The following is a 12633-nucleotide window of genomic DNA, read 5'->3' as shown; positions in this document are numbered from 1 at the left end:
AAAGCTGCACAGAGGTATTTCAAGCTACTATCGCTAATAATACAGTTTCTGTCAAATAACCTGTAACAAAACTTTTAGAACCTTATTTCATTGGATGCCAAGTTAGATGTAGCTCTCAAATGAAGATAAGCATTCACCTTCCACATTCTGTAGTAAAATCACTTATTAAAACTAAAGGAATATTTTTCAACTGAGTATATCTGTGGGGATTGGGCGCTCACTGTTCCGTGCAAGAGACACAAGAATGCTCTCATCAAATGCTTTTTCCAATATTGTGACGGGAAATGCAGTGCCTTATGGGCAAATTGGCATTTTTACAATTTTTATGGAAAAATGTAGCATTATATTGTCCCTTTCACAGTTGCTCTAACAAATATAGACATTTTTATTGCTTAAGTGACCCAGCAGCTGCTTGACGAGTGTCAAAAGATCATTATTAGAGCTGCATCACAATTGGCTACCAGCTAAGTTCCTGGCACTCTTGCCTCTAATTCAGAAGATTGTGGGTTTAAGTCTCCCTTCACAGACTTGAAGATAAAATTTAGGCTGACATTCCAGTGAAGTACTGAGGAAATACTACTCAGTCAGAGGTGCTACCTTTTGGATGTGATGCTACACCAAGGCTCCATCTGTCATCTTAGGTGGATGTTAAAGATCCAATAGCACTATTCCAAAAAAAGCAGGGGAGTTCCCTTGATCAACACCTAAAACAGATATTCTGGTCAATTGTTTCATTATTGTTTGTGGGGTCTTGCTGTGTTGCCACACTTCCTACATTACAACAGTGATTACACTTCAAAAGTATTGTGCTTTGGGAAGTCCTGAAAGGTGCTATATAAATGCAAGTCTTTCATATTCTTTATCACAAACTGCTTTACAGCCAATGAGGTAATAAAAGGTCACTGGATAGGATCAGGAGCAGAGGCAGAGAACTTTTTTTCTCTTGCAGCCCTACCATCACCCGAACTGAGGTCAGCTAAACCAGGACAAGCCAAAGATTGCTCCAGTAATTCCTTGTACTATCCAGACGGTTGCAGAGTGGGCATTGAGCTGCTTTGCGACATTACTGCTGCTGTTTTACAAGAAAGTAATTAGTGGTTAACTGGAGAATAAGTATAAATGATCCCCAAAGATTTGTTCAATTTCTTTTCATTTATCCTCAAGTTCTGGGCAACACTGGCAGAGTCCATCCTTAATTATTCTGAGGTACTAGAAATCAACCACTTAAGGCAATACTGGAATCCGATGTTAGCCAGACCAGCTAGGGTTGGCAGGCTCCCTTCAAAGAAAGAAATAACGTAAGAAGTAGGAGCAGGAGTAGACCATTCGGCCCCTCGAGCCTGTTCCACCATTCAAATCGATCATGGCTGATGCTCGGCCTCAACTCCACTTGCCCTCTAGCTCTCCATATCCCTTGATTCCCTGAGGAACCAAATATCTGCCTATCCCAGCCTCAAATGTATTCAATGATGGAGCCTCCACAACCCTTTGGGGTAGAGAAATCCAAAGATTCACAACCCTTTGAGTGAACAAATTGCTCCTCATCTCAGTCCTAAATGATCGAACCTTTCTCCTGAGACTGTACCCCCATGTTCTAGATTCCTCAGCCAGGGGAAACAACCTCTCATTGTCGACCCTGTCAAGCCCCTTCTGAATTTTGTATGTTTCAATTAGATCACCTCTCATTCTTCGAAACTCAAGACAGTATAGGCCCAATTTACTCAGCCTCTCATCATAGACAACCCTCTCATCCAGCAACTAATCTAGTGAACCTTCGGTGGACCACCTGTACCAAAGGTATCCTCACGCAAAGATAACCCCTGACTTCTTAAACCCCTGTTCCTTCCACCCTCACCTCCAACAATAAGTGCGAGGAGCTCATGGACTTTGTCATTAAGATTAAGATTGAGACCATCCAATCAGCTGCTTCTGCCACGTCCCTCCCTTCCATTAGTCCACCGGGCCAAATTTCTTATAAACTCCTCCTTGCCCTAGCCCTGAACTCACATTTTTCTCTCGTTTCTCTCCTATCACTCATCATGCCCTCTCTGAGTTCATCTTGTCCACAAGAGCCACATCCTGTTCCCTTGATCTTATTCCCACTAAACTGCTGATCACACAACTTTTCCTCCTGGTCCCCAAGTTAGCTGATATTGTAAATATCTCCTTTAAATCTGCCATCATCACCCATCTCCTCAGTAAAAACAACCCTTGCCCTCACCACCCTAGCAAACTACTGTCCCATCTCCAACCTCCCTTCTCGAGTTCTAAGTCCTTGAACGCGTTGTCTCCTCCCAAATCCATTCCCATCTTTCCCAGAATTCCATATTTGAATCCTCCAATCAGGTTTCCGCCCCGCCAGAGTACCGAAACAGCTCTTGCCAAAGTCACAAATTACATCCTATGTCACTGTGACAAAGGTAAACCTTCCCTCCATGTCCTTCTCGACCTGTCTGCAGCCTTTGACAAAGTTGACCGCACCATCCTCCTCCAACACCTCTCCACTGTCATCCAGCTGGGTGGGACGGCTCTCACCTGGTTCCATTCTTATCTATCTAAGCGTAACCAGAGAATCACCTGCAGTGGCTTCTCTTCCTGCTCCCACACTGTTACTTCTGCTGTTCCCCAAGGATCTATCCTTGGCCCCCTCCTATTTCTCATCTACATGCTGCCCCTCGGCAACATCATCTGAAAGCACAGCATTAGTTTTCACATGTAGGCTGACGACACCCAGCTGTACCTCACCACCACCTCTCTCAACTCCTCCACTGTTGCGATCAGACTGTTTATCCAACATTCAACACTGGATGAGCAGATATTTCTTCCAATTAAATATTGGGAAGACTCAAGACACTGATTTCGGTCCCCACTCCAAAGTCTATTCCCCATCTACTGACTTCATCCCTCTCCCTGGCAACAGTCTGAGATTAAGCCAGTCTGTTTGCAACCTTGGTGTCACATTTGGCCCCGAGATAAGCTTCTGACCTCATATTGGTGCCATCACTAACACCGCCTATTTCCACCTCTGTAACATCGTCCGACTTCTCGCTGTCTCAACTCATCTGCTGCTGAAACCCTCATTCATGTCATTCATATATTGACTGGGACTCACTTAGTGCTAGGGGCTTGGATGGGGCAGAATTTGTGAGGAGCATCCAGGAGGGCTTCTTGAAACAGTATGTAGATAGTCCAACTAGGGATGGGGCCATTCTGGACCTGGTATTGGGGAATGAGCCCGGCCAGGTGGTCGAAGTTTCAGTGGGGGAGCATTTCAGGAGCAGTGACCATAATTCCATAAGTTTTAAGGTACTTGTGGATAAGGATAAGAGTAGTCCTCGGGTGAAGGTGCTAAAGTGGGGGAAGGCTAATTATAACAATATTAGGCAGGAACTGAAGAATTTAGATTGGGGGCGGCTGTTTGAGGGTAAATCAACATCTGACATGTGGGAGTCTTTCAAATGTCAGCTGATTAGAATCCAGGACCAGCATGTTCCTGTGAGGAAGAAAGACAAGTTTGGCAAGTTTCGGGAAGCTTGGATAACACAGGATATTGTGAGCCTAGTCAAAAAGAAAAAGGAAGCATTTGTAAGGGCTGGAAGGCTAGGAACAGACGAAGCACTTGAGGAACATAAAGACAGTAGGAAGGAACTTAAGCAAGGAGTTAGGAGGGCTAAAAGGGGTCATGAAAAGTCATTGGCAAACAGGATTAAGGAAAATCCCAAGGCTTTTTATACATATATAAAGAGCAAAAGGGTAACCAGGGAAAGGGTTGGCCCACTCAAGGACAGAGATGGGAATCTATGCGTGGAGCCAGAGGAAATGGGCGAGGTGCTAAATGAGTACTTTGCATCAGTATTCACCAAGGAGAAGGACTTGGTGGATGATGAGCCTAGGGAAGGGAGTGCAGATAGTCTCAGTCATCTCATTATCAAAAAGGAGGAGGTGTTGGGTGTCTTGCAAAGCATTAAGGTAGATAAGTCCCCAGGGCCTGATGGGATCTACCCTAGAATACAGAGGGAGGCAAGGGAAGAAATTGCTGGGGCCTTGACAGAAATCTTTGCATCCTCATTGGCTACAGGTGAGGTCCCAGAGGATTGGAGAATAGCCAATGTTGTTCCTTTGTTTAAGAAGGGTGGCAAGGATAATCCAGGAAATTATAGGCCGGTGAGCCTTACGTCAGTGGTAGGGAAACTATTAGAGAGGATTCTTCGGGACAGGATTTACTCCCATTTGGAAACAAACAAACTTATTAGCGAGAGGCAGCATGGTTTTGTGAAGGGGAGATCGTGTCTTACTAATTTGATTGAGTTTTTTGAGGAAGTGACGAAGATGATTGATGAGGGAAGGGCGGTGGATGTTGTCTATATGGACTTTAGTAAAGCCTTTGACAAGGTCCCGCATGGCAGACTGGTGCAAAAGGTGAAGTCACACGGGATCAGAGGTGAGCTGGCAAGATGGATACAGAACTGGCTCGGTCACAGAGAACAGAGGGTAACAGTGGATGGGTGTTTTTCTGAATGGAGGGATGTGACTAGTGGTGTTCCGCAGGGATCAGTGCTGAGACCTTTGCTATTTGTAGTATATATAAATGATTTGGAGGAAAATGTAGCTGGTCTGATTAGTAAGTTTGCGGACGACACAAAGGTTGGTGGAGTTGCGGATAATGATGAGGATTGTCAGAGGATACAGCAGGATATAGATCGGTTGGAGACTTGGGCGGAGAAATGACAGATGGAGTTTAATCTGGACAAATGTGAGGTAATGCATTTTGGAAGGTCTAATGCAGGTGGGAGGTATACAGTAAATGGCAGAACCCTTAGGAGTATTGACGGGCAGAGAGATCTGGGCGTACAGGTCCATAGGTCACTGAAAGTGGCAACGCAGGTGGATAAGGCAGTCAAGAAGGCATACGGCATGCTTGCCTTCATCGGTCGGGGCATAGAATATAAAAATTGGCAAGTCATGTTGCAGCTGTCCAGAACCTTAGTTAGGCCACACTTAGAATATTGCGTGCAATTCTGGTCACCACACTACCAGAAGGACGTGGAGGCTTTGGAGAGGGTACAGAGGAGGTTTACCAGGATGTTGCCTGGTCTGGAGGACATTAGCTATGAGGAGAGGTTGGAAAAACTCGGATTGTTTTCACTGGAACGACGGAGGTGGCGGGGCGACATTATAGAGGTTTACAAAGTTATGAGCGGCATGGACAGAGTGGATAGTCAGAAGCTTTTTCCCAGGGTGGAAGAGTCAGTTACTAGGGGACATAGGTTTAAGATGCGAGGGGCAAAGTTTAGAGGGGATGTGCGAGGCAAGTTCTTTACACAGAGGGTGGTGAGTGCCTGGAACTTGCTGCCAGGGGAGGTGGTGGAAGCAGATACGATAGCGACGTTTAAGAGACATCTTGACAAATACATGAATAGGAAGGAAATAGAGGGATATGGGCCCCGGAAGTGCAGAAGGTGTTATTTTAGGCAGGCATCAAGATCGGCGCAAGCGTGGAGGGCCGAATGGCCTGTCCCTGTGCTGTACTGTTCTTTGTTCTTTGTTACCTCTGGACTTGGCTGTTCCAATGCACTCCTGGCTGGTCTCCCACATTCTACTCTCTGTAAACCTGAGGTCAGCCAAAACTCTGCTGCCCGTGTATTCACTCACACCAAGTCCTGTTACCCTATCACCCCTGTGCTCGCTGACCTACATTGGACCCCGGTCTAGCAACATCTTGATTTTAAAATTCCCATCCTTGTTTTCAAATCCCTCCATGGCCTTTCCCCTCCCTTGTTCTGTAATCACTTCCAGCCCCACAACCATCCAAGATATCTGTGCTCCTCTAATTCTGGTCTTTTGTGCATCCCTGATTTTAATCACTCCATCGTTGGAGGCCGCACCTTCAGTTGCCTCATCTCCAAGCTCTAGGATACCCTCTCTACACCTCTCCACCTTGCTTTCTTCTTTTAAGATACTCCTTAAAACCTACCTCTTTGACCAATCTGTTGATCATCTGACCTAATATCTCCTTTTGTGGCTCGGTGTCATACTTAGTTTTATAATGCTCCTGTAAAGTGCCTTGGGACGTTTTATTACGTTAAAGGCACTATGTAAATATAAGCTGTTGTTGTTGTACTGCCTTTAACGGATCACTGCTCATTTAGACCTGGTGCAAGATTTATTGAGTTCTTTTTCCATAACTTGCAACAAGACAATTTGAAGTCCTGGCCTCAGGAGTGTTCGTCCAGGACTACAAGCAGTACAAGACCATACCCTCAACCTGTACACCAATTTCTGGAAGAACGTGCCAGGATTAAATTGCATGTTCATTAATCGACAGGATTCATTAGAAGGAACTTATTCAGCCTATATTTTGCATTCAGTATATAGATTACATCGAATTTCACACCACCGCAGCAAGTCATTCGGCCCAACTGGTCTACAACAATAACAACTTACATTACAGGCGCTATATAAATATAATAGAACATCCCAAGGCACTTTACTGGAGTATTTCAAGCAAAGTATGACACCGAGCCACAAAAGGAGATATTAGGTCAGATGACCAAAAGCCTGGTCAAACAGCGAGGTTTTATATTTATATTTCTTAATGGTTGACACACAAGAAAAAACTGTTAATATTAGGGCAGAACCAAGAGTTCAAATGTTTAAAGCAGGAAAGCGAGGTGGAGAGGTGGAGGGGTGTAGGGAGGGTATTCTAGAGCTTAGGGTCTGGGCAACTGAAGGTGCGGCCACCAATGGTGGAGCAATTTAAAATTAGGGATACACAAGAGACCAGAATTAGAGGAGCACAGATATCTTGGAGACTTGTGGCACTGGAGATGATTACAGAGATAGGTCTTGGAGGAATTTGAAAACAAGAATGAGAATTTTAAAATCAAGACGTTGCTTGACCGGAAGCCAATGCAGGTCAGTGAGCGCAGGGGTGATAGGGGAATGGGACTTGATGCAAGTTAAGACATGGGCAGCAGAGATTTGGGTGACCTCAAGTTTATGGTGAGCAGAATGTGGGAGACCAGCCAGGAGTGCATTTGAACAGTCAGGTCTAGAGGTAACAAAGGCATGAATGAGGGTTTCAGCAGCAGATGAGCTGAGAAAGGGGTGAAGTCAGGAGGTTACAGAGGTGGAAATAGACGGTTTTGGTGATGGTGCAAATATGAGGCCAAAAGCTCATCTCGGGTCAAATGTGGCACCAAGGTTCCGAACAGACCGGACTGTTGCCAGGAAAGGGGATGGAGTCGGTAGCTAGGGAACAGATTTTATGCTTCGCATGTGCCTCCTCCCACCTTACTTCATCTCACCCTATCAACATATCCTCTATTCCTTTCTTCATCATCTACTTAGCTAGCTTCCTCTTAGATCAGCACCTATGCTAATCACCTCAACCACTCCATGGTACCGAATTCCACATTCTCACCACTCACTTGTGCATATCGGCAAACCTTTTTGTTACAAAGTATTGGTATTATAGACGTTTTCCCACAATCTCTTCCATTGTGTGTAGGAATCATGTTGGGCTAGACAAAGTTCACTCTTAGTTCAGGTGCACTGAGAGCTTTTATTCACAAAGGTTGACTGTATATTTTAAGTCCAGGTCATTTCAGTAAAATTCGTGAGGGCTTGAGAAGATCCGTCACATCTGTGCTCTCCTGTAACCAGTACAGCTCTGAATGACAACTTAAAGGGTGGGTGTTCTGTATTGCCTGACTTCCTCTTAAATTCCAGCTTAGCTCTCCACTGTGAAATGTAATCTTTTGCAACTGAAAAGGAGCTGACGAAAGTGAAGAGACTGAACCAGAAACCAAGGAAAACTGACAGGAGCCCAGCATGATCTTGAAGGTCTCTAATATAATTACTGGAAGTAACACATTATTCAGACAAGCATCTGAAAAATCGCATTTCCCTCTTAAAAAATCCATGTTATTTTTAATAGGTTTGACATCGATTCTCCTTGGAATTTCTCGTTTATCATTTTAATAAGAGAAAAATATGAATTGCCTGGAGGCCTTGTATTTTATATATAGGCTTACTGTTTTTTGCACTGTACTCTTAACTCCTATTACTGAGTGCTGGACCTATTCCTTTCAATGTTATATGTTCCAATGAGTGAGGAAAATCTCTACCTCATTGCATGTTATTTCCTGCACAAATCCCATTGTATTTCTTAATGGCTGATACACGAGAAAAAAACTGCTAACATTAGGGCAGACCCAAGAGCTCAAAAGTCAAAAGATTCATCTTGGAAGATATAAGTTGCCAAAGAGGCCACACTTCAACAACCTTACCGGAATCAATAGAGCAGCTGTAAAAAGATTTTCTTGCAATTTCATCCTGAATAAAATTATTTTCCTATTAAGGTGCATTACTGTTTAAAAACAAAAGTCAAGCTCTTGTTGCACTGCAGCCTAATGCTAAAAAACAGCCTAATTGGCTAAAAAGACTCTCACATTCTTATCACATTGACATCACCATTTAACATTTTCACTGTTATCAACAACTCCAGTGGGAATGCGAGTGATTTATATTTTTTACAGGCTAGATAAGCAAAATAAAATGCCAAGTGAGAAAAAGTTATTATAAAAAACTTTTGAAATAAGGAAAAGGAAACATAATCCTGTGAAAGTCTAAAAATATCAAAGGGTCCCTCTGTCCTTGTTTTAATTCAGTCAAACTGTCTCAGACACACAAATTGATAACATTTTGTTTGCCTATATATGTATATTAAAAATTCAGAGTGAGAATGAATGAAGACTGTCTATTTAAATATGTTGCAGACATATTTTTCATTAGATTTCAAATAACAGCTAATATTGTTTTCTTTATTCATTCATCCGATGTAGGCATCACTGATGAGAATTTATTGCCCATCCCGAATTGCCTTCAGAAGGCAGTGGTGAGCCACTTTCTTGAATTGCTGCAGTCCATGTGGCGAAGGTGCTGTTAAGGATGGAGTTCCAGGTTTTTGATCCAGCAACAGTGAAGGAATGGCGATAGAGTTCCAAGTCAGGCTGGTGTGTTTCTTAAAGCATGAACCTGCAGTTTGTGGTGTTTGCATGCATCTGCTCCCCCGTCCTTCTAGGTGGTAGAGGTTGCGGGTTTGGAAGGTGCTGTCGAAGGAGCCTGGGTGAGTTGCTGCAGTACATCTTGTAGATGGTACACACTGCTCCCACTGTGAGCCAGTGGAGGAGGGAGTGAATGTTTAAGGTGATGGATGGGATGCCAATCAAGTGGGCTGCTTTGTCCTGGATGGTGTCAAGCCTCATGAGTGTTGTTGGAGCCATACTCATCCAGGCAAAGAGAATATTCCATCACATTTCTGACTTGTGCCTTGTAAATGGTGGAAAGGCTTTGGAGAGTCAGGATGTGAGTCACTTGCCACAGAATACCCAGCCTCTGACCTGCTCTTGTAGCTACAATATTTATGCAGCTGGTCCAGTTCAGTTTCTGGTCAATGGTGAACCCCAGGATGTTAATGGTGGGGGATTCGGTGATGGTCATGGGGTTGGATGTCAAGGGGAGGTGGTTAGACTCTCTTTTGCTGGATACAGTCATTGCCTGGCACTTCTATGGCACAAATGTTACTTGCCACTTCTCAGACCTAGCCTGGATGTTGTCTAGGTCTTGCTGTATGCAGGCATGTACTGTTTCATTATCTGAGGAGTTGCGAATGGAACTGAACACTGTGCAATCATCATTGAGCATCTCCACTTCTGCCTTTATGATGGAGGGAAGGTCATTGATGAAGCAGCTGAAGATGGTTGGGCCTAGGACATGACCCTGAGGAACTCCTGCAGTGATGGCCTAGAGCTCAGATGATTGGCCAACGTATTGATTTCACCAGGTTGTGTTTTATAAAAACTCATGGAGCACCAGTTAGAACTGCAAAGAGAATTTTTGATTCCAATGGCACAGTGTAACACTGAAATGACTCCCATCTTGCTTCACCGTTGTATTTTTAATGCATAGCTACAAAATAGATCAGGATAAGCTTTAAATAAATCTGGATTCCCCTAGGAATACTGATAGCAGGACAGTCAAATTCTAGCAAGGCTACAATGCTGATAAAAGGACAAAGCCCATCTTTGATAGCTAAGAAGTGACATTCAAATGGGAGTGAGAGGGTTAAGGTACATGACCACCAGGGCAGATTAAGTGGAAGTGATTGTCAAGAACCCAGAACTAAGCTCCAGGAAATGCAATGGGATCTCTCAAAGTCTGGACTACTCCCTCTTAAAGACACAGGCACTGAAGAAACGTCCCGACTGTCACTATAAAAAGTCTTCCTGTTACATCCGATACATTGTAGAGGACACTTGCAAATTCATTTTGACAACAGTTTGACAACAGCAGATGTGGCTTGCTTCATTCTATGGTCAAGTCATTGTTAAAATGCAGAAACTGTTGAGAGTAAAGATCCCTTCATCAGACAGTCCACCTGATTCAGGCATATGTCAGCCAGAAAACTTCACTAGAAATCTCTAATTGTGTCCAAAAAAAATGCACCAGAGCTACTTGTGTTTGTGTATATAAAGACTTAATTTCAAGTGAAAAACGCTGGTGTCTTCCTGGCTAGCCATTGTCTTTTAGATTACTGTAGCTGAGGGCTGCATAAATAATTTAGCGAAATTACTTCAGGTGCCTGCCTCTTTAAATGATTCTTCCTTCCTAAACCTAGTATCGTGTACAGTAAAAGTTAACAGAGGAAGCTGCTTTCCAGGACGCCAACATCATTTCTTTCGTCTTGCCTATGTGTGCTTTAAAATAAACTTTCCAGGAGTGCGTCTCTCCACAAAGCCCGTTTAAGGTGGTTCGGACTCCACTTGCTGAGAAATGTTCTTTCCAAAAGTAATTTTATGAGCCACTCAATAAAGAATGCGGAACAGTGGCGTATTATTTTAACTAGCAGCTTTCATTCGAATTATTATTAAGGGAAAGGTTGAACTCTTTGTAAAGAGGAGTGCCGGTTTTCAATCGTTATTAAAAGAAACTGCAAGGTGAAATGATATTTTTCCTGTTTTAGGTTATCTGTACACTTTGAGGTCAACTGAAATTGGCATCTTGTTAATTGCGTCCTTTCTCATTCACATCTCAGTTTACAACAGACAGAAATGACATTTCCCAAAGCAAGTCACGAATAAATTGATCCCATACAAAGCGCGATATTCCTCCTGGAAAAGTCCTTTTGGGGGAGAATCTTTGCGTAGGATACGAGTACCGTGTGTTTATTACATGGATTTAACCTTGTCTAGATATGCCGAGTTGATTTATAATCCTGAAGAATGCGATTGCTGAAAATTACAGCAATTTCTTTTTTTTTGGACGTTCATTGCCAACTTGGTGAATTTCATACAATCTCATCTTACTGCGTTCCCCCTCTTGGCATAAATTACCAGAACAGAACCAAGCGCTTAAAATAAAATACCCAAAGAGGGTAAAACGGGAGTGGAATTTGTGCTCGGACAAGAGCTGCTTTTTTATATACCCTTCACCCCCACCGCCCGGCTCAACTCGAAACAAGTGCTTTTCGTTCAGTTAAAGAAGATAACAGGACTTCTTCTCTCATCCTCCACCAACAAGCTGTGCCCTAGACACAATCCGTGTAAAGTTACAAATCACCCCCTTCCCCCCACCACAATGAGGTGAAGTCTATTACTATTTCTCCTTCAATCTATCTGTGCAACCTGTATAATACATAATTTCTGTGCTGCCTTTCGCTGCTTCCAGCCCCCTGCAATAAATACCGCCGAACCACATTGCAGATCTCTGCACCTTGTTGCTCGCTGCTGAGTGTCTGTGTATATTGGAAGCACAACAGGTGTCATCAGGTGACTGACTGACATTTGAAGTTGAAATAGTAAAAAGGGGTCAGACAAAGCAAAAAGCGGGGGGAGAGAATAAGAATGAAAAGTGAAATGTAAAATGCCATTTGTGGGAAAAGCAGATTTAAAGACTGTCAGATGATGCACTTACCCGAGGTCCGCTCGATCTCTGGGAACGGGACCCTGGTAGAACCAAGTAGAGCAGAATAAAGTGTAAGAGGACGATAAGAGAAAACTTTCTGAACATTTTTTTTTAAAGAAAAGTTCGCGCAAGTCCTTCTGTATAATGTCAGTCAGATTCCCAGGCTCGGAATTCCTTGTTGGGGATCTACAGAAAGTGCCAGTGTTCGCCACTAGCTTTCTCTTTTTTAAGCACGCGAAAAATGTGTTAAGCAACCACTCTCATCTGGTCTTTTCTTCTCTCCCCCCCACCCCCCCCATCCCGTCCCCTCCCCTCCCACCACCCCCCCCCCCTCCCCTCTCCAACCACCCCACCCCCTGCAGTGAAATCTCTTAAATGTGCCCGCTCCTGGTAATAAGGCTCAGAAACTTCCATGCGGTTCCCGTTAGAGGCAACTTCATCCAGGCAGAATTACAAACTGCGGTGACTGACAGCTCAACACACCAATCACATAGCCCCTTGGCACCGGCTTCGGACGATACAATTAAAGAGAGCCAATCGCTTTGTGGGTGGGCGGGACTTCCTTGTAATTGCCAGAATAAGTTGTTTCCAATTGCAACCTCCTCCCCCCCCCCCCCCAACAAAATGATCCATGTTTCCAGAATGCTAGATCGCTTGAGCTACAGT

At 43.8% G+C, this 12633-nt stretch overlaps 1 protein-coding gene across 4 annotated transcripts in view; it reads right to left on the bottom strand.

Annotated features, from left to right (window-relative positions):
* smoc1 (SPARC related modular calcium binding 1) overlaps positions 1-12228 on the bottom strand; it is a 245804-nt gene extending 233576 nt beyond the window's left edge. For all 4 annotated transcript variants that reach the window (XM_068038371.1, XM_068038372.1, XM_068038373.1 and 1 more), the window contains exon 1: positions 11977-12228. In XM_068038371.1, the coding sequence (XP_067894472.1) occupies positions 11977-12072 (96 nt within the window). In that variant the 5' untranslated portion in view covers positions 12073-12228. The remainder of the gene's footprint in view (positions 1-11976) is intronic.
* Between the last annotated feature and the right edge of the window lie 405 nt (positions 12229-12633).

This window comes from Heterodontus francisci, chromosome 9, assembly GCF_036365525.1.
Source record: "Heterodontus francisci isolate sHetFra1 chromosome 9, sHetFra1.hap1, whole genome shotgun sequence".
NCBI lineage: Eukaryota > Metazoa > Chordata > Chondrichthyes > Heterodontiformes > Heterodontidae > Heterodontus > Heterodontus francisci.
The sequence above is the reverse complement of the archived record's forward strand: the minus strand, read 5'-3'. Positions and strand labels throughout refer to the sequence as shown.